Raw genomic sequence first — 20,263 nt, forward strand, 5'->3', positions numbered from 1 at the left:
TTTTGAATCGCAGGATTTCCTGTTCCGTTACGTGCTTTTTAATGCAACGGTCTATTTTGCACGAATGCGCCATCTGTTGGGATAAACAATAGGTAGAATCTGGCTTCATGTTGTGGAGGCGGAAAGTTTGATTCTCCCCGAGCGCGACATTCTTTTTTTTTTCTTTTTTTTTTTTAAAAGCTGCCGTTGTCGTATTTGGAAACTGAAATCAAATATTTTGGCAGAACAAACGCCTCTTGCAGAATCGTCAAAGCTCCTTCACTGGGTCTGTTTACTGAATGCTGCCATTGATTCTGGGCATGGAGGCTCAGCATGTCAGTTAGCCACATTGAGATCCACCCAGCGACGGCGGGCGGTGTGTCTTTAAAAATTTCAAAATAATGTTTAGAAATACACATACAATTTAACCTTGTACAAATACTTGTGTTAAAAGGTTTTCAATACGTAAATAAACGATTCAGCAGTTACAGTAGCGGCTAGGTTTGCAGGTCACGTGACGGGGACACATATTGTAGTGTCAAGTTTCGACACTACGAACCGCCACCCTTCCGATATCAGGAAGTTTGCTGCCCAGTTAAAATTATTTCCGTCGATGTGTTTAGAAATTGCTTGTGGTTACCGAGCTATATAAAACGCTGGCTTTCATGTGAGCTAGAGAACATATACGCGACAAAAATCGGTTGTCTGTCCCTTTAAAGAAAAGGCTTAAGCGTGTGTCAAATTTTTTACGGGGAAGCTGTTTAGCAAATCGCAATTTTTCGTGTCCGCAGTTATAAATACCATGAAATTGCCGAGCGCGTGCATGTGAGCGCAGACTTCGCGGAGACCACTGCCGGGCAGCTAACAAAACCAGGGAAATGCCTAGCATTCGTGTGTGCGTGCCTTGCAACGACCGCCCAGCGTCCCCTGCACACGTTTGTCAAGTCAAGCATACCCACTTAGGGAGATTGGCCAAGATAGCGGAACTCCAGCGTTTGCTGTAATCATGGGAACACTTGCTTGGAACGACAGACACGTCATAGCGTACGCCCATCGAATGTGATGTCCAATGATTATCACTTCCAAAAAATTGAAAGAAGCTCACACTTATAGCAACAATGACAGAGTAAAGGCAGTTGCGGCAGCGAAGCAGCAGCAAATCGGCTGTAATCGTACGTTTAAACCTTCGTGATGGTCGTGAAGGTTGTGTACAGCTGCACTACCTTCAAGTCTTGCGTGTTAGTGTTAGCTTCCTTCATTTTTTTTTTTTTCTTCCGTTTCTCTTTTCTTAGCAGATGCAAGCCAACACCGGCGGCCAGCCGGCGTACCAGCGCAATCCCGCGGCCGGCGCCCAGAACGGCTACGTGCCTAAGCCCGCGCCCACCGGCCTGGCGGGCAGCGCTGGCAGCCCGGTGGCTTCCTCCGGATTGGCTGGTGGCGGCTACAAGCCTGCTCAGCAGCCACAGCACGCGCAACCGCGCCCTTCGCCGCCCAACGGCAGTGCTGCCATGATCCACCACCCCACACAGTATGGCGCCGCCGCTGCTGCCGCAACCTTCCGCGCCGCCCAGGGCATGGGGCCGCCGCACCACGGCATGGCTCCGCAGCACTGCTACATGGCTCCGCAGCACCAGCAGGGATCAGTGTACGCCGGCGGATACGGACAGTACGCGCAGAACGCGGCGGCCTACGTGCCGCCCAGCCTGTACTACCAGGTTCCGGCTTAATGCCGGCTCCCGGTCTAGGTCGCGCTCGCGGGGGAAACTTGCAAGGGCGGTTGCTCTCTTCTTCTTCTTCTTCGCGTTCTCCGAGCTTCTTTTCTTTGACTTTGCGTCTTTCTCGTCCCCTACTTTGCGTTCTTTTTTGTGTGTGAGTGCGTTCGTTTACGGTGTCTGCCGCGTACCACTTCCTTTTCCTGTCCCCTCTTCTGTACTCGTTGCGATGGCAGCGACTGCGTCTGGCTACATTGACGAACAGAACTGTTGTGCTACGAGCCTCTTTTTTCAGAAAGCAGCTCCAGAGACTATCGAATGTGCCCCCCATCAAACTGTGTGTGAGAGAAACGACGTGTTCTGGGAAACTGGCGACCGAACAGCCACGTTTGCGACAGCGGCAGGGAAGCTTGAGAAAGAGCGTGCAAGCGTAACGTCTTGAGGAGCGAGTGAAACGGACGTTTTTGGGCGAGGCTTGTCGCCTCGTTCTCCGGCGATCGTTGAACACGAAGCTGGTTTCGGAGGCAAGAGGAACGAGAAGTGGAGGGCCCGCGGTTCGCTTTCAAACGTACCTTCGGGCCGGCTCTCGTGGGCGATCGTTTTCGTTGCTGTCTGCTCCTACGTTGTTGTGTCGTCCGATGTTTCCAGTGGGGAGGCTCGTCGACTGCTGCTTTGATGTCGAAATTTTGCGCGTGCTCGTTACAACGGCACGTTTCAGAGCATGGACTCGAAGAGACGAGCATGTTCTATAACCTAAATTTTAAGTTAAGTTAGGTACCCGCGCGTAACAGCTTGATGCAAGTGGTTGCTGTCTATGGGGGAGGAACCGGTGCCTGCACTTTCAGTGGTCTTAACATAACAGCATTTTTTTTTATAGTTGTAGTGAAAGGTATTGCTCCTGATTACATGATTGGTTCAAATTTAATTATGGGCGGTTGTCGAACGACGGGTGTTGAGGCTGCAGTTTTTCTTTGTGAATGTCGCTAGGTGCTGTCTACAGCTGCTTCAATTTTTTGTTCCTCTCCTTCCTTAATTCCTAGCAAACTTTATCCTTTGTCCGTTTTCAAGATGACCTCTCTGTTCGTGTTTTTCCGAGCTTTTCGCTTACTTTTTCGTAGTGTGTGTCGCGTTGGCTGCTTGGGGAATTTTCGCCAGGCCTCCACTGCCTTCGAAAGGGGTGGTTAGTGGAAAACCGATGGACTTCGGGGGGGGGGTACAGTATTGAGGTGTGACGCTGAACTTGACAATGTACAAAGTAACGGAAGCAGTGCCGCGCTTTTTTTCACGGAGCTCCGTCCCATGCGCACGTCCGCCAACCCGGCCGTCTGCTTCGGAGGCGGCAGTTGGCGCACTTCGGGCTTGTGTGTCATTTCCACTAGACGTCTGTCGAAGGACAAACGCAGAACTGTCCTAGAGATGCGCCTTGCCGTGCGTTGGTGGGGTGAGCCTTGGCGTGCGTTTGAACGTAGGCTTTTTTTTTTTCTTCCACTTTACATGGGTTTGAAGAGGGCTAGGTTGACTTCACACACAACTACTCAGATTCGTCAACAAGACAGGGTTGTCTTGCAACGATAGAGCGCTCTCTGTGCGACCCAAGTGCGAGTTGTGTGATACCGGTTTTTGTGTCAGTATTTCCGGGAAAATGAGAGGTTATTTCTCGGAACAGTTTCTCTGAGGAAGCAGAGCGTGTGCCGTGGCTCTAGTTGTTTTGTGCATTTCACTTGCTGAATGGCGGCTGGTGGCTAGGTGTTCTAGAACGAGCCACTGGGTATGTGTCGCCTGCATTAATATGTTCGCACCCTCGTATTTGCTCGAAAAAGTTAGACATGCTGCAGAGGTGCCACGGCGGTTAGGCCTAGCATGTGCAGTTAGGCCTAGCGTGTTAGGCCTAGCAACTGCGACTTTGGCTGCGGATTTGTAGCCGCTTTGTGGGTGTCGCCGGGACGTGTTCAGGCAGGTATCGCAAGAAGCTGCAGCTGCTTCAAGTGTGGATTAAGCCGGCTCGCCAGACTATGGATTTTTGACCGCCGAACTTTCGCATTGAGCGGCAGTCCTTTAAAAAGAAAGTGGCGTCGTTGCAGCTCTTTTGAGCCAAGCGTGGCTCTAGAACCGAATTTCGTTTTTTGCGGGGGAGGTTTTTCGTCTCTGGACTTTAAATTCCAGATGTGTCTGTGATATCGGAAATCTAGGCTCCGTAGAATTTTTCAAGGTTTTAAACTTCCCTCTCTCTCAAGGGCCTGAACCAAACGGCAGTCGCGGAGACTGTCGTTCCGAGTCTCCTCTCTGCAAGGCTGGGATTGTCACCTTGCGGGATCACACAGGTCTGTAGATAATGCAATCATCATCGTAGTCTTGTGGGCCAACGTGGAGGCAGACGAGAGTCGAAGGAAACTGCAGCGTCCAAGTGCAGGTCGAATTGTCTGTTCCACTAGCAAGGGCTTTCAGGCAAGTTGTGGGTCGAGACTTGCCCCTAACTCTCGCCACCAAAGTACGGTGGCATCGGCTAAGAGCTGGTGTGCGGCATCTTCCGCGAATCTAGGAAGATTTGTATTTTGCAAGTGTGGAGTTTCAAAAAAATTCTCCGCGTCTTGCTCCAACGGGTACATTGCGTGCGCGTGTCTCTAGGCATTTTTATCACCAATCTAGGAGCTCTTGTACTACTGTCCTCTCGAGAGCCGGGCAGGAAATCGTTTTCTTTAGTGCGAGCACACAGACGTAGCATTTCTCCGCTGCAAGGCATCAGGGACCTTGTCATTCCAGGTGTAGTGTTCGCGTCGGAGAGGTCTACCCGTTTACAGCTGCCTCGAAGTACAGGAATCTCTGACCCTGTTCAGGCTGCTAGATTGATTGGTGGCAACGCTCGCGTGACGTTTTGTTTTTAGCTCAAGCCGTTCCGAAGACTGGACTTCTGCAATGGCCCACCACGAAGCCCGGTTGGTGGCCGACGATGTTCTTTACGCACCTGACTTGGACACCCGGTATTCATCAGTCCAGAAGAAGCACGACTCGCGCTGTGAAACGGATGCTTTTCTTTTATAGTCGCAGTTCTGTGTGGAAGAGACCACACAAACGCCGCGCCGCTGCAGAGAGTGGCGCCTTCTCCAGTAGGGACTGGTCTTGTACAGAATGAGCAATTATCATCAGGGGAAAAGTTTTAAGAGCTTGTTTGTGTGGGACGCGATTTTGTGTTCATCGGGATATGAGAGAGAGAGAGAGAGAGGAGAGTCGCTCTCTTTAGGCACGGCTAGGAAAATGTGCCTCGCCGCTACATCGCCATTGTGTTCTTCGCCTACACCGCACGCTTCCGTCGCCAAAGACTGAGATCAAGTCATTGCTACGTCATGTGAAAAAAAAAAGGAGCCTTCATCACCTGAGCACGGCTCCGACAGCGCAAAAGATGGTTCTAGGAGGTTGGAAGCAACATACGGCGCCCCCTGGTGGAAGTCGAACACATTGCGCGCGCAGTGTTTCTTTCGCCCTGACCTTTTTCGGTCTTGTCTTGTCTTGACTTGGCTCGTCTTGACGTGTTTTTTTTTTCTCATTGTTTTTCGTTTGTGGTTGTGGAGTGGAACTTCCTTTACCAGCGAGACATCTATTTTTTTTCCTCCCCCCTTTATTTTGCATTTCCTACAGACCGGTGTACTGTGTTTATGCATCGCGTTGCCTTTTGCTTTTTTTTTTTTTTTTTTTTTTTTTCTGCGGTGCGTGGAACATCTACGAAGCTTTATGAATAATATTATTAGCCTTCATTTTGTCGTTCACGTTGTGTCGTCTGATGAGAGCATTTCTGCCTGCGACTTTTGCGCCGCCGGCAAAACCTTCATGTAAGCGCATAGCCCCTCTGTCCATTGTTAGTCTCGATGTCGAAGCAAGAGAAAAAAAAACACGACGGCTGGTCTCCCGCTCGGCGATCATTTTCGGGGAAGCACGCCATTTCTGAGCAAAGTCGACGCTGGCGCGTTCTCCACGAAACCGCGGGCAAAGGCCGCGTTGGGGAAAAAAAATACAAAGTTCTGTGTTGTGCGTGAAAGTATAATCTGGTCGTGTAGACACAAGCCCCCCTATACAGTCTTCACCGTTTTGGTTAGTTCGTGTCGGGCAGAGCGGCGGTCACTCAATTTTCTCCTTTTAAAAGATGTATTCACTGCACTTTTCGAAAGGGTGGCGTTGCTCTGAGTCTCGGTAGTCGTTTATATTTTTTTTTCTTTCGGAGTTACGGACAGCCATTGTGTGGAACCATTTTTTTTCCCTCCCCTTTTCTCGAAGTGTAGGTGGTTTTTTTTTTTCTTCTCCCGTTAGGTGCACAGATTGTAAGTGTGCGTGTGTAACGTCGTAATCTGTCGTAACTTGATGATGCCTCGAGTTTTGAGGGGACACCAAACCGGTGGAGAGTTTTGTCCCCCAAGTGGCGGCCACCGTCTACTACACGCAAGCGTGCGAGAAGGGGCGACGTGGTGGGAGTTCTTGTACATACCTTGTATATAAGCGATTGTGTACCAAAGCTGCGCCACCAAGTTGTTGCTTCTCTACCGAGGGAAATACACTGGCCCGCTCTCCGTGGACGAACTGAGGCTCATATTTTGTCACGTTTAGAAAGAGTTGTGGAGAAATAAAAACTTGTGTCGCAACTCTTCAGCGGGTGCTTCCTGGCTGGCTGGCTTTCTTTGGCGCTAACCACGTGGAGCAATTTTGCAAGCGATTTGGCGAGAGATGCGACTAACTACTTTTCGCCGCGGACCGAATTGCTCATCGAATCGCTCGGTTCTGGGTTGCCAGAAAAAGTATCACGCCTTCCAGAAATGGTCTCAGCGACTAGCTAATATCGGAGAGTTCTAGAAGGCGCAGCTTCCGGCTCCGGGAGAGAACGTGTCGAAGAAGTGGGCAGTGTCCCAGTGCATTCTAGCAGAGTATGACCCACTGCTTACTGAAATGAGTTTTTGTGACAAATGCACACAAAAAAAAACCTTGCGGCCTTATTACTTCGATAATCATATTGGGCGCTGTGCGGATCGCGTTGCGCAGTCTCTCGCGTGATCGTTCCCATGTGGTTGCCTGAGTGAGCAATTGTGGATCCCCGTCGCATTGCTTGTCACGTTGCTCGCACAAATCGCTCCATGTTGTTACTGCTTTTGTTTCGCTTTTTTTTAGCATGCAGTTTCAGCTGAAGTAACTGCATCTTGACAAAAGGTTTGTATAATGTGGTGTGGAAATTATTTCAGGATTGCTGTGGCCATCGTAAAGGGCATGGTTGCGATACCCGGCCGCGGCAGCTGCTTTTCTGATGGAAGCAAAAAGTGAAAACAACCGTATGCTCCAGATTTAGGAGCACGTAAAAGATCCCCAAGTGGTCGAAATTAATCCGGAGCCCTCCACTGCAGTGCACCTCATCGCCTGTGTAGTGTTGGTACAAACAAAACGAGCTGTAGCCACCATATCTGCAGTGTTGGTACCAGTGCACACAAACCTGTTGCAGCACCTAATTGCAGTGTTACGAGCTCACTACTGGTACTATATCCTCTAAAAATGAAACTTTTACCGCGTTTGGTACACATGCTGGTTCAAAGTTGTGTTATTGCGGTTGCTTCACTAGTAAAAGGCATGATTTTGTAGGTGAGCCTGATGCTGTTGTGTTCAGAGCATTCCATGATCAGTTGATGCTTTGTTGGGTCAAAAATTTAGTCTGAAAGTGGCTAGGTTTTGGTTCCCTTCCCTCAAGGACAAAAGGATGCTGAACCAATTCGTTTGGAATGAGAAAATGGAATGCAGAACAAGGAATAGATGAGCTAGTAAAGTTGACGCTTTTTGTAGGGTGTAGAAAGTCTGCCATGCGCAACAACACAAGGAATGAACGTCCTTAAATCAGTTTGAAGAAACAAAGAGCCTTGGTACACTGGCTTTTTTTTTTTTTTACAATCTGAAGAAAAAACGTTTTTCCTACGCTCGCGTTTTGTATTTTTACGTCTATCCGTGCGGTGCATAAGTTAATCCGGCAAAGACGTTCTCCCGTACGCGAAGGCTTGTTTTTGATCTGTCGCTAAACAACGTAGATTAAAACTTCTTTGCGGAGTATTTATCGTATTGAAAAAGAGTACAATTCTACACGAGCTGAGAATTGCGGTGACGGTAAGGCGCACGTGGCATCACCAATTCGGTACCGCGTACCGTACCGATTATCCGCTTCTGTGGTCTTTTCTCTGCGACGTAGTGCGACAGATTTAGATTGAATCAACCGTTCAGTTCGGCAATACGCCCGCAAAACAAATTAAATACGTATGGAGGGCAATTACGACCAGCACCGTTTATTTTTTGTGCGAGTAATCTCCGTTTTTCCGCAATCTAAGCTTTTTTTTCTTCCTTGCTTGCAGACCTACCACAATAGCGAGAATAATCGCTGCCTGAAGCGACGCCTGTAAAGAAAAAGAAACGTCCTTTTTGGAGAAATATTTTCGCTGGAGATTTCTGACTAAATTTCTTTCCGCACATCTTGTGCAAACGGCATGTACCAGCCATTCTAGCGCTTGTTGCACAATGGCGGAGTCGTCACTCTCCGTCAGCGCTACCCGTACATGGAATCTTACCCGACGTGACGCAATACACCTGCGAGAAATACCCCGATGAAGATTAAAGCGACACGCCAACCACTCCTTTGCACGGCCGCCCGCTACGATTTCTTTCTTTTTTCTTCTGCATACACGAGCGGCGGAGCCGCACCGCTGCCGCACTACTACGCGCCGTAAAATAAGCCGCCAGACAGTTGGCAAAAAAGAGGAAGATCGCTCAACTATTACAACAATAACAATTAATCCGTAAAACAGGTGTTATAATAGTAATAATTACTCTCGTAAAGCGATTACAGATATTTAATTACGCTATCTCTAGGGGGCCTTTGTGCTGTCGTCACGGGGAAGTCTGGGAACTACATTACGCGTCATCAAGGTGTCTCTCCGCACACCACGAGCCGTCGTTCTAGCAGTGAGCCGCATTTGGTCTGATTGAAACTGGAAATAAGTCAAGTAAACCAAGCTCAAGCAACCCAAAAATGAGTGGACGTGGCGGAAGAGGGTGAGTACTCATCATCTTACTACAATTTTTAATTCGACGCGCCGAATTATCAGCGGAAATCGGCTTTTCTCTGTGACCGTGAATCCCGGTTCATTCATTCTCGCTTCCATGTCCGGTCTAGGCCTTGTTAAAGTTGAGTCGCAAAAGGTGATTTACGCGGCCAGAGGGTTTCACGGTAGTTTATTTTAGTTGCATTGTTACGTGTGCAGGTAGCTAGTGAAGGTAATCCTATTGTTTTACGAAGATTATTTCTTTTTTCGGTATTTTTGAGTACCGGATGCGGCTAAGCCTAGCGGAAAGTCGCAACGTGGCCTAGCTGGGTTCACCTCGGTCGCTTTGTGTGCGAACATTTCTTTCCTTTCAACTCGACGATTTCCGGTGACTAATAACTGAGTATGCGCGCGACGAAGTATACTTTTTGTCTCGAGTTGAGCAAATGCCGGCCGGCGTTTCGTCCGCTTTTAGAATGGAGTTGCCGGCGTATCGATCGCGCAGGAAAAAAACCCGGTTGCCATGGCCGCGGCATGGTTTCTTGTCCAGGCAAGTCCGTTCGCGTTTAATCTCAGGTGGTTTCCAACTGCGTTGTTTGTTGCATTTTGTTTCGTCACATAGCGAAAGACGTGTCTTCATTCGCGTAGGAGGTTTTTTTTTTCTCGCCCCATCTCAACCCGACGTGGCGTTTCGCATTGCAGTGTGTGTAGTCAACAGTCTTATCCGCGCACAATTTTTGTGACATAACTACTTGGGACGCAATCAACCTGCCGTCATGTAACGCCGGCTGCCACATTTTCTTTTCTAAGCGCTTTTCGCTGACGCATGACTAAAAAAAAAAAACCCTGGTGGCGAAAGGGGGAAGCTTCTTTGAATGGCTGGCTGTTCACGTGCTCGATTCGTGACCTGCGCCGGCGTGCAGGCGAGGGCTAGCTTTGTCTTGTTGCGCTTCGTTTCCCGGCTGGCTTTTTCATTTTGGTGCCGTATGGCGGCTGGCGCGTAGCTCAACGCTAGCGCCTGTAGAACGGCTCGTCATGCGTTTCGCCCGCTCTTAACGCGCTGATTCGTTCCGGGGTCACGGAGGCGGCCCTTGGGGCCGAAGAAACCGTGCGGCGCGGTATGAAAGGGTTCATTTGAGGGCGACTTGCACCATTGTCTCCCGTAGCAGCGCTGGGGACATGTCAGAAATGCACCGCACGTGAGGAGTATTTGGTACTTGAGTGAAATCCTCCGCGGTTGGCTCTCCAAGCCTAAGTGACGTTCTTGCCAATGATTTTACAAGGAAACTCTTTGGAATGATCTTTTTTTGTCTGCTGCGCTTGTAAAAAGAGCAGCGCAGTATTTTTATTTTTAACGTGGAATTTCTATAGCGAGAGCCCTGTTTTGAGCTATCTTGTACTGGCAAATGGACCGAGGTAGTGCGAACCCCGTCTAAAAAAATTGTTGCGGGTGTGGGAATGAGACTTATCTGTAATATGGCTGCAGTAATGAATTACCTGTGTACTGGCGCTGCATATGTCGATTCCCTTTTCAACGATGGAAGTGCACCCTAAGACTTACTGCTGTGCACCAGAATGGTTGCTATGTTTCATATGTTACTTTCATACAAACCTATAAATCATTTTACCAATTTAATTCTTACGTGGCAAACTTCTTTATAAAACTACTTTTCTGTGATTTTGGGGTGGTGGCTTTGAATGTTTCTGGGATGTCAAAGTATTTTGGTCTCTGTGAAATGCTCACAAATAGGGCCTAAATGGAGCCTGCCTTATAGTAGTTCACGGGTTTGTGATAACATGCATACATTGCTCTCTTGAAGCTCATTTGAAGGCCTTAATGTTCACAAAGTATCCAAAAGTATTTAGCTCAGAATTTATGTTGCAGTGTTAAGGGGATTGAGAATTAACATGGGTTGATCTTCTCTTTGCCAAATGCAGGAACATCACTTAGAACAGCTGATGCTTTAGCTGGAAACAGTGGAAACTGTTATGTTGGCTGCATAGCCACAATAATCAGTGCTAATAGCCATGCTGGTATTTGCACACTGTTATGAAGTGATACCATGTGAAAACATTTAACCTAAAGCAATAAGTCGGTGTACTTGTGACACAGTAGCCAGCAGTGTTAAGTGTTTCGATTTTATGCCAAGAGAGCTGCCGCTCCTGGAAGAAAATAGGGCTGGTCTAACCTAGATAAAAGGTATTTGATTGGTAAATAGCCACGTGTATGGTGCCACTGATTGTGATCACGAAATAAATCCATGGGGTGTGGGTAACGTGAGCTCTACGCATGCTGTTTTCGGAAAGGCACCTGTAGGGAGGTAGCTGCTGTCACGTTGAATGCAGCAACACGATTTTAAACTTCAGGGAAGATTGTGTGTTAAAAATTTGTCTGTATTTTTCATACTTTTTTTTAAATTGCAGCGGGCTAAAATTGTTCAGGTAGGGTTGTGTGTATGTAATGCTTAGTTCAGGGGCCGAATGACCCCAACATTCAATTTCAGTACTCAATGTTTTGTATTTATTTATTTATACAAGACTGGCAGGTTAACATTATTTAATTGGGAATTCACTTGTTCTTAACCATAATGCCGTGATTAATGCACTAGCAAGTGTTTGCTTGCCAAAAATTTGTTTATACTGGTTTATAACTCGTTTATACTGGCATTCCTTTTTTCCTTGATCCAAGCGTGAGGCGAAAAGCAAACAACATCCGTGTGTACGAGATTTTGGTGCACGTTAAAGCTTCCCAGGTGGTCAAAATTAATCCGGAGCCCCCCACTATGGCGTGCCTCATGCCTGTGTTGCGTCGGTGCATTAAACCCTACGATCAACCAAATCAATAAATAAATGAACCCAGGGCCGTAGCCAGAGGGGGGGTTTGGGGGTTAGAATTCCTCCCGAAATCTTTTCCAGGCAGCGGATAAGCAATACTTACTGTTGCTTTCGGCAAAACTACCCCCTTCCCAAAACCCATAACTCCCTCCGACAAAAAATTCTGGCTACGGCCCTGAATGAACCCTACAATCTTAATCCAAGCGTGGGCCACCAGGGTTCATTTAAAGTCTGGGGAGAGCCGCAAGTGGTAGTGTCCTTGCAGGTGCAAGAGGCTTTGTGTAAATGACACGGCGCAGGGAATTGTGTGTGCATTTTACCAATCTGTGCAACCCTGGCACTTGTGATGTGATGCTGGGCGTTCTTTAACCATGTTGATACTGATTTGACTTGTAAGTTACCAGAGCACCCTTATTTATTGAAGGGATTCGTTGAATTAAGCCAGGAGTTAACACTGCTGGGGCTCAAACTTTGGCCTTTAGCTCCGAAGTGGGCAGTTCTGCGCCTAGGCTAACAGCACTGCTAAAAAATATATGGAGTGTTTTAAGCGAACATGTAGGTGGGACTGGTACACGAGGTGCTGGGCTTGTAGACCATTGCCTAACGGGTGCCTTCTTCCCCTCCTCGTGGTGCAGCGACTATGGTGGCAGCAGTTGGGGCGGCGGGGGCAGCCGTGGGTCGGGCAGCTACCGCAACAGCCAGCCGGGGGGCAACCTGCGCAAGCCGGACTGGGACCGCATGCAGCTGCAGCCCTTCCAGAAGAACTTCTACCAGGAGCACCCGAACACGGCCAACCGGCCGCCCTCGGAGGTGGACGCCTACCGGCAGGCCAACGAGATCACGGTCAAGGGGCGCGACATGCCCAAGCCGATCCTCCGCTTCGAGGAGGGCAACTTCCCCGACTACATCATGAAGGGCATCCAGGCACAGGGCTACACCACGCCCACCTGCATCCAGGCCCAGGGCTGGCCCATCGCCCTCAGCGGCAAGGACTTCGTGGGCATCGCCCAGACGGGCTCGGGCAAGACGCTCGGCTACATCCTGCCTGCCATCGTGCACATCAACCACCAGCCGTACCTGCAGCGTGGGGACGGGCCCATCGTGAGTCGCTTCTTCCTCCTCTTTGCCTGGGGATGGGAATGAAGAAGCGGCAGCGCGGGGGCTGAACTCGGGAGCCGTTTGAAGAGATGATTGCGGGTGTGCCCGACATAGTTTCAGCCATTGATGTACAAAAGGATTAGGACATGTGGGTTGCTGCACCATGGCGTAGGCAGTCGGCTTTGTGCAAGGGAACAAAGGGTTTCATGGCTTGTCTGGAGCAAGGAATGCACGGTGGTGGGGTGCACGTCTTTTGAGGCAGTCAGTAGTAGCCTTAGGAAGGCAATTTGTCGGCGCACGTTGAAGATCCGCCAGGTGGTCAAATTAATCCAGAGCCCTCTACTACGGCGTGCCTCATCGCCTGCGTTGCGTCGGCGCGTTAAACCCCGCAATCAATCACTTAGAAAGGCGATTTGTGAGGGGCGTACTTCCGGGGCAGCTTGGAACGGTCGCTGTTCTGGGAGTCCTCTGCGTGCCCCTCTAGAGGGAAGCGTGCCCAAGCACCAATGTCTGACAGCTGAGTCAGCGCTGGCATGTGTAAATGGGCACCGACAGCTGAGCGAATTCGCCCTCGGAATGTGGGGTTCTTCTTTTTTCCCCCATTTCACAGTGCGTGTCTTGTTTCACGGTTACAGGCCCTGGTGCTGGCCCCGACTCGTGAGCTGGCCCAGCAGATCCAGCAGGTGGCCGCCGAATTTGGAAAGTTCTCCCGAGTGCGCAGCGTGTGCGTCTTTGGCGGCGCTCCCAAGGGACCCCAGCTGAGGGACATTGAGAGAGGTGAGCCCGCTGTTTTTTTGTCCCTACTGCTTAGTTTGCTGTTGTGCGGTTTTAATTTAGGAATTGTGCTCGGTGGAAGTTTTCCGAAGCTTTAGTTTCATAGTTTGTAGCCATTTACATACATGTCAGATGTTACTGTAATTTCACTTGTTAGATGGGTTGCAGAAGGTGTAGTTGAGATGGAGTCTCACCACATTTGTTACATGCAGTGAATGATGTATGACATGCACTTAGTATGCCAATCCGCACCAAATGTTCGTTTCTAGAGAAGATAATGATGTAATGATGCGGAAGATTGTTGTCTTTGACCCTGCCTGCAGTTCTGTTCTGAAACAGTCCGTTGAACTTCGTGCGGTCTTTTGTGCAGGGTCTGAGATCTGCATTGCCACTCCCGGTCGTCTGATCGACTTCCTGGAGGCTGGCAAGGTGAACCTTCGCCGCTGCACGTACCTGGTGTTGGACGAGGCGGACCGCATGCTGGACATGGGCTTTGAGCCCCAGATCCGCAAGATTGTGGAGCAGATCCGGCCGGACTGCCAGACGCTCATGTGGAGCGCCACGTGGCCGAAGGAGGTGCGCTCCCTTGCGGAAGACTTCCTCAAGGACTATGTCCAGATCAACATTGGGGCCCTGCAGCTGTGCGCCAACCACCGCATCCTGCAGATCATCGATGTCTGCCAAGAGACCGAGAAAGAGGACAAGTGAGTGCACACTGCTCTCGCCTTTCCTTTTTGGCTGTGAAGATATATACATACATACATGACAAATACGTCTTTAGACACGGTACCGGCCTCAGTGCATTGCCAGTGTTTCGGCAAGACTTGCCTTCACTGCCCTGACAAGGGCGAATCTTCTTGCCGAAACGTTAGCAGGACACTGAGGCCACTACCATGTTGAGTTTTCTTTATCTCTTTATTCCCTGCACCATCTGTAAAGTTGCAGTGCTTTATGTATCTAATATATTATATAATGGCACAAGTCTAAATTTTTGGCATGACGTTATCTGTACACGCATCAAACATTGAACAAGCTGTTGGGCTGGCATGCCTGTTACAAATCTGGTGTTTTGGAGTTGGTCAAAGCTCTTGCTGCCGATTTGGGTGTTGACAGATTTCGACCACCTCAGAATGAGGCAGATAAAGGCTCGTGTCCTTGTTATTTCTTCTGTCGTTGAAGGGCAACTAGAATTGTAGATGTCTTATGGGGCAGATAGTCGCTACGAGGTCTAGTTGGTCTGTCGCGTCCCACCTTGCGGCAGTCTGTCAAAGCCTCGTTACAGCACAGCCAAGGCTTCTCGCTCACTGGGGCAATCGTCGTCAGCCTTCAGTCGTAAGGGGTCCTGGTACACAGCTGCGTCTCCGTGCCTCGAACGTGCAGTGACAGCTTTTTTTGTTGTTGTTGTTCGCGGAGAAACGTGTGCCTGAGAGAGCCGTTTGTAAAATTCTTTGCACCTGTCTCCCCTCGCCAGGCTTATGAAGCTCCATCAAGAGATACTCAATGAAAAAGAAAACAAGGTGGGTACATTGGCTATCTCTCCCTTATTGATTTCGGAGGTTATAAGATAGCATTGCAAACGGTGCCTGATCTTCTTTTATTGCCTTCCCAGACCATTGTGTTTGCCGAAACGAAGCGGAAAGTTGACGATCTCACCCGGAAGATGCGGCGTTACGGGTGGGTATTCCCTTCGACCGTAGAGGGCTTAGCTCCCTAAACTGATGAAATTTAAATGGACGATGTTCATCTGTATGGATAGCATGCTTTTTCTGTTGTGCTGATGGTGCGGATGTCTTCTTGTCTAGCTGGCCTGCAATCTGTATTCACGGCGACAAGACTCAGCAGGAGCGTGACTGGGTGCTCAACGGTGAGTTGTTGGTTGCACTGGTCGTACTCTGTGCAGTGGTGCGAGTGTCTGTTCTGGAGGCTGATCTCTTTCTCCTCGTGCAATGCAGAGTTCCGGTCTGGGCGGTCACCCATCTTGGTGGCTACTGATGTCGCTGCCCGCGGTCTCGGTGAGTGTGCTATCTTCCATGCAGTGGGGTCCTGGGAATGGTGGCGGGCACGTTCTCTTGCTTGCAGAAGAAATGCTAACTGGTTCAGACTAGCTATGTTCACTTCACTTCTGCCTTGCTTATTACACTGTTACAAATAAGATTAGTGTTTAAAGGTTCGTCATTGGTAGCCTGTTAGTGATCGCTAATGTGTTGCCACAGATTAATTGCTGCCAGCATTTCGTGCGTCCTCGTGCCACTTATTCTGCAAATCAAAGCACCTTGTAGATTAGTGGGAAAGCGGCCGTGTGGGTACGTGTGCTACAATTGTCCCTTGAGGAATCTTGCTGTAATGCAGCTGCTGTCACCTCTTCGTGAAAAACTGCAAACACACAGCTCGGAAGAGAACATGGACAGCGCGAGTGCAGTTTCCCCCTATGAACCAGTACCAACTAGCTCAGTTTGTGGCTAATTTTAAGTGCGTTGACCGGCTTTTGCTTTAGAAGATGCTTTCTCGTATCGGGGTCTTCAATAACCTTTTCAAACATCTGTTGCTACTTGTGGGACGGAACTTGTATGACACCTGTGGGGAGTTTGCTACGATATGGTCGGCTCCTAAAGTACTGTGGATTGAGGGATTGTTTAAGTTTCCTCACAAATGGTTTAGATAGCAACACGTAATGAGCTAACTTATGTACAACATTGGGCTGATACTGTCTCGTGCGAGAGTGCAAACATAAAGCTTGGGGTCGTGGGAGGGGTACTGCTTGGGGGACGGAGGCCAGACGCTGACCTTGGCTGTGTCTTGGTTTTTCCTCTTTTTCAGAGGCACGTGTGTGGGCTCCCGGTTGTCCATACGCAGTGCCTCGTTTTGCACTGGGCGGGCCACCCTGAGGCAAAACAAAAATGCTCGGGGACCGGTTTCTTCACCGAAAGGCCCGGCGGGCGCAAATGCATTCTCGCAGCCCTTCCGAGACCGTTGAGGATCTCGCTAGGCGGCCGGTTTCTCCTGGAACTGGCGCGGGCACGTCAGCCGTGTCATACTGGGTGGCGGGGCGGGGCTGTAGTGGTGGCGAGTCAGGTGGGAGGCTTAGGAGTTGCGACTTCAGCTGAAGGAGAGGGGAGACAGAGCAGTGGAGGTTAGTGGCCACTAGTGTTGCGAGGAAAGTAGGCTATCAGCGTCATTTTAGTGTATTGAGAAGGGGAGGGCTGGTTCACTAGCTAGGCCTAGCGTAGCCAGGCAGGTCATTAGGCTTAGCGTGGCTTCCTGGTAGCTTTAAGGTGCCTGGAATACTCCACAGTGCAACAAGGGCTTGAACCGTTGGCATGTGCCATTTACACCAAGTTCGAAGAAGAACTTAGTCCGAAACTTCAAGCGGGAACATTTCAGCGCGTTCAGGCAGCGATTTTGTGATGAGCGCGATTTTCTAAGATTACGGGCGGTTTTTCGGTATTTAGGCTTAGCGTAGCCGTGCGGGTCGTTAGGCCTAGTGCAGCGTCCTCTGGGGCGCCGTGGCAGAGTGAGTGGTGCGGCACCAGGGGTCGGCCTCGGCTGGGAGCGGGAGGGGGAAAAAACGCTTAAAAGCAAAGAGGCCGTCGACGGTGGCCGCGGGAGTAGGGCGCCCTGGTCTGTGGCGTCCTGACTTCCGTGCACGCCGCCCACCCCCCTGGCCGGCGACTCTTGAAGGCCACGGCACGGCCCTCTGTCTATCGCAAGGCAGCCGCAGGTAAATTCTCCTAGCTTTTTCGTCATTACATACTCCCGCATTCTGTATATTTGCCTTCCGCACGCTACATAGCTTTGCTGTATGTACTTGGGGGAGGGTTCTGTTTGGGCTCCGGCTGTGATGGGGCATGCAGCTTTTTTCCCTTTTTTTCTCGTATCAGGTACAAGCTTAGTGTGGCACAATCATGGTGGGATTTCGTTCAGAAAATGTGAGCCAAAAAAATTGGGCGCTAGATGATGTAAGCTTGTAGGTGGCTTTGTCACGCTTTTTTTTTTTTTGTCACGTTGGGGTTTATTTGGCTAAGGGACCGTGTTTAGTCGGGATCTTGCCTGTCAGCATGTCGGGAAGCATGCAACAATCCTCAGGAGCAATGTAAACAATTGGGTCGTTTTTGTGTAATGGTAGCAGTGTGAGGTTTACACCAGATGCATGTAAACCATCTTGCTTTTCTTACTTTTGCTTCGAGAGCAGGTGGATAGTCTGTAGTTGCAGAAAAATAGCCAGTCTGACCCAAGATGGCAGTGCAGAAAGGCAGCTTGTAGGGCTTAGTGTGTTTGAACTTCCCGCCACACCATAAGGCCTAACATTTCTAGCCTGACTATGCTCATTTTCATGGCTTTGCTGTTGTGAAAACATTTAGTCTCATGTGAATCAATGGCTTGTATCTCGCCTGAAGGGCTTAAATTTCCTACATAACTGTCATTGCACACATTAGGATTAAATCACTTTGTCAAGTCATTGCCAGGAACACTTGAAATCTCAGCTTTAGCTTTGGCCGTCTCGTGGAACGAGTTTCATTGGTTCCCCCTTCTGTTTCTCTGCGCGGCTTGGAACAGATGTGGACGATGTGCGGTTTGTGATCAACTTTGACTACCCCAACTGCTCGGAGGACTACATCCACCGAATCGGTCGGACGGCGCGGTCCAACAAGACAGGCACGGCCTACACCTTCTTCACTCCCAACAACAGCCGGCAGGCCAAGGAGCTCATCTCCGTGCTCCAGGAGGCCAACCAGGTGGTGAACCCCAAGCTCTACGAGATCGCCAACAACCCCCGTGCCGGAGGATGGGGCGGTGGCCGTGGCAGTGAGTTTTTTTGTTTCTCCTCTTGCGCTTGGGCACCTTAAAGGGGACCTGCAACACCTTTTAAATCTTCTTCTAAACCTCAAATGCTTCCTGAACGTGGTGAACGCATCCAGTACTTACAATAGGGGGTCACAAAGTACTGGAGCAAAATATTACGGCTGTGGCAGTGAGTGTTACGCCTCTCATCTTGCGCTGTAGCACTTTAAAGGGGCCCTGAAACACGAGCAAATCGTGCTGTGTCGCCTTGTGCTGGGGATAACTAGCTTTCGGAGTACTTGGAGGCATGAAGGAAAGTGTGAAAGTTCATTGGGAATATTACAATGTGTTGCTTGCCATCGTGCGACATGGCTAGCTAGGCCTAGCAGGATTATGGTGAAGGTTGTCAGTAATTTCCTATGCATTGATAACTTGCTTAGAAATTTAATGGGCTTGGCATGCAGCCTTCTGCACTGATAAACGGCATTTGTCCGAGCAGTTTTATTATCACACATTTCAACGGACAGCCCAGCTTGTATAGCTGGGTGGTCTCGAGCGTTGGTTGCATTATTTGTGGAATGAAACTGTATTGGTGCTGAACTGTGCTAACCATTGGGTACCCTGGGGGTAGGCCGATGGGGCACGGGCAGGAGGATCATGGGTTAACCTTAGGGTACCCTCACGCGCCACCTTCGCAGGCCGGTGGCGCTCTGGAGGCGGAGGCGGCGGCAGCTCGTGGAGGAATTCCGGCGGCGGTGGCGGCCACTACGCCAGCGGCGCCAACAGTGTCTCCCTGGGCTCTCGCGACACCAACCAGATGAACGGCTACGGCAGCCAGCAGCAGACCAGCTACTACTCTGTCTAGACGCCGAGAAACTTGCTAGGGCTCTTCTCATTCTGTGTTGTAAATCATCTGGCACCCTGATGAAAACTGGCCAGTGTCAAGCACTGGAGCCATTCACAACTGTTTATAAACGACACCGGTGTCGCTATGTTCGTTGCACTCGCCATGTCTGGGTTCCTTTTCTCTCCTGTCTTGGGTCACCCCTTGTACCCGCTACGTATTCTCTGCTGCTTGTTCTTAGACAACTCACCAAAAAAGTATGAGAGGGCAGAGGTTCTGTCGTCCTTTTGTGATATCTGAAAAGAGAAAAGGCTAGGTGTATTTTTGTGTGTACTGTGCATTCCTGTTTTTTTTATTTATGTTAGGCTCATCTTTGCATTTAATTGCTGCTGACTCTAAGACTTTGTTGTCACGGGAACAACCTTTATTTCAAGTTGGCTTCTGATGCATCATTTTTTTTTCTCTCATTGTTGCATTCGTTTGATGTGTGTTGTGTCTGCAGAGTAGTCGAGGCGAGACGTTGACAAGAATCTGGATTCCTAGGAGGCAGTGTGAAGTGAAAGCCGTTGTAGTCGTTAACTAGAACTTCCGCCGTGTTTTGAGTGCTGGTATCATTTGGGTGATCTGCCAGTTTCGACGGCTCGTGAAAAGTGCGGTTTTGAAACCAGGCTGGAACTACTATCACCAGCGTTTGAGGGAGCTTGACAGATCTTCAGCTTCCTGTAAGAGTAACAGTTTTTGGAGAGAAATAAACACTGGCTAAAGAGACGAGTTTGGATTTTGCATCTTTATTACAGGCATCGCACAAACCTGTTACCAGGGGTGCTCTTGTGCCTGCTGCATATACACGAGCTGTGTTGTTCATATTTCAACGTATCTTAATCATACGTTTCAGTACTGTACATTAAACTTTACCCTTGTCACATGGGCACTTTCAATCGCTATTGAGTCGAACTCGATCCTGGTTTCTCAAGCGCGATTGGACGAGAGCGGTGATGCTCTCATCCCTGCAATAATGGAACAGAAGGTGACAACTACAACCAACACCACAAATTGTATCAACTTGACCCAAATAAGCATGCAGTGACATTTATATAGTTCCGTATAACTATGCCTGCGAAGTTACCAGATGCCGGCCGCAGAGTATATTTTTAGTGTCATCTGGCAGACGTGGGTGCAACTTGTCGATT

At 49.5% G+C, this 20,263-nt stretch overlaps 2 protein-coding genes across 5 annotated transcripts in view; both read left to right on the plus strand.

The window, feature by feature from the left end:
* The window catches only part of LOC144138204 (uncharacterized), a 28,827-nt gene extending 22,501 nt beyond the window's left edge, over positions 1-6,326 (plus strand). Inside the window, exon 15 of one of the 2 annotated variants that reach the window (XM_077670382.1) lies at positions 1,272-6,326. In XM_077670382.1, the coding sequence (XP_077526508.1) occupies positions 1,272-1,706 (435 nt within the window). In that variant the 3' untranslated portion in view covers positions 1,707-6,326. The remainder of the gene's footprint in view (positions 1-1,271) is intronic. The other variant, XM_077670383.1, reaches the window with a different exon arrangement.
* Positions 6,327-8,592: 2,266 nt separating this feature from the next.
* LOC144138205 (putative ATP-dependent RNA helicase DDX5) lies at positions 8,593-19,844 on the plus strand. Of its 3 annotated transcripts, none has more exons than XM_077670384.1 (10): positions 8,593-8,753; positions 12,214-12,679; positions 13,312-13,453; positions 13,821-14,154; positions 14,922-14,967; positions 15,060-15,124; positions 15,253-15,314; positions 15,403-15,462; positions 18,005-18,253; positions 18,928-19,844. In XM_077670384.1, exons 1-10 carry the CDS (start codon positions 8,731-8,733, stop codon positions 19,092-19,094), a joined length of 1,614 nt encoding a protein of 537 aa, XP_077526510.1. In that variant the 5' UTR covers positions 8,593-8,730; the 3' UTR covers positions 19,095-19,844. The 3 variants fall into 3 exon arrangements, with proteins under 3 accessions (XP_077526510.1, XP_077526512.1, XP_077526513.1); XM_077670386.1 differs by having other exon boundaries at positions 18,861-19,139; XM_077670387.1 differs by lacking the exons at positions 18,005-18,253; positions 18,928-19,844 and adding an exon at positions 16,268-16,469.
* Positions 19,845-20,263: the final 419 nt, after the last annotated feature.

This window comes from Haemaphysalis longicornis, unplaced genomic scaffold (assembly GCF_048455015.1).
Source record: "Haemaphysalis longicornis isolate Haplotype H1 unplaced genomic scaffold, Haemaphysalis longicornis Haplotype H1 scaffold_5, whole genome shotgun sequence".
In the NCBI taxonomy this organism is placed as follows: domain Eukaryota; kingdom Metazoa; phylum Arthropoda; class Arachnida; order Ixodida; family Ixodidae; genus Haemaphysalis; species Haemaphysalis longicornis.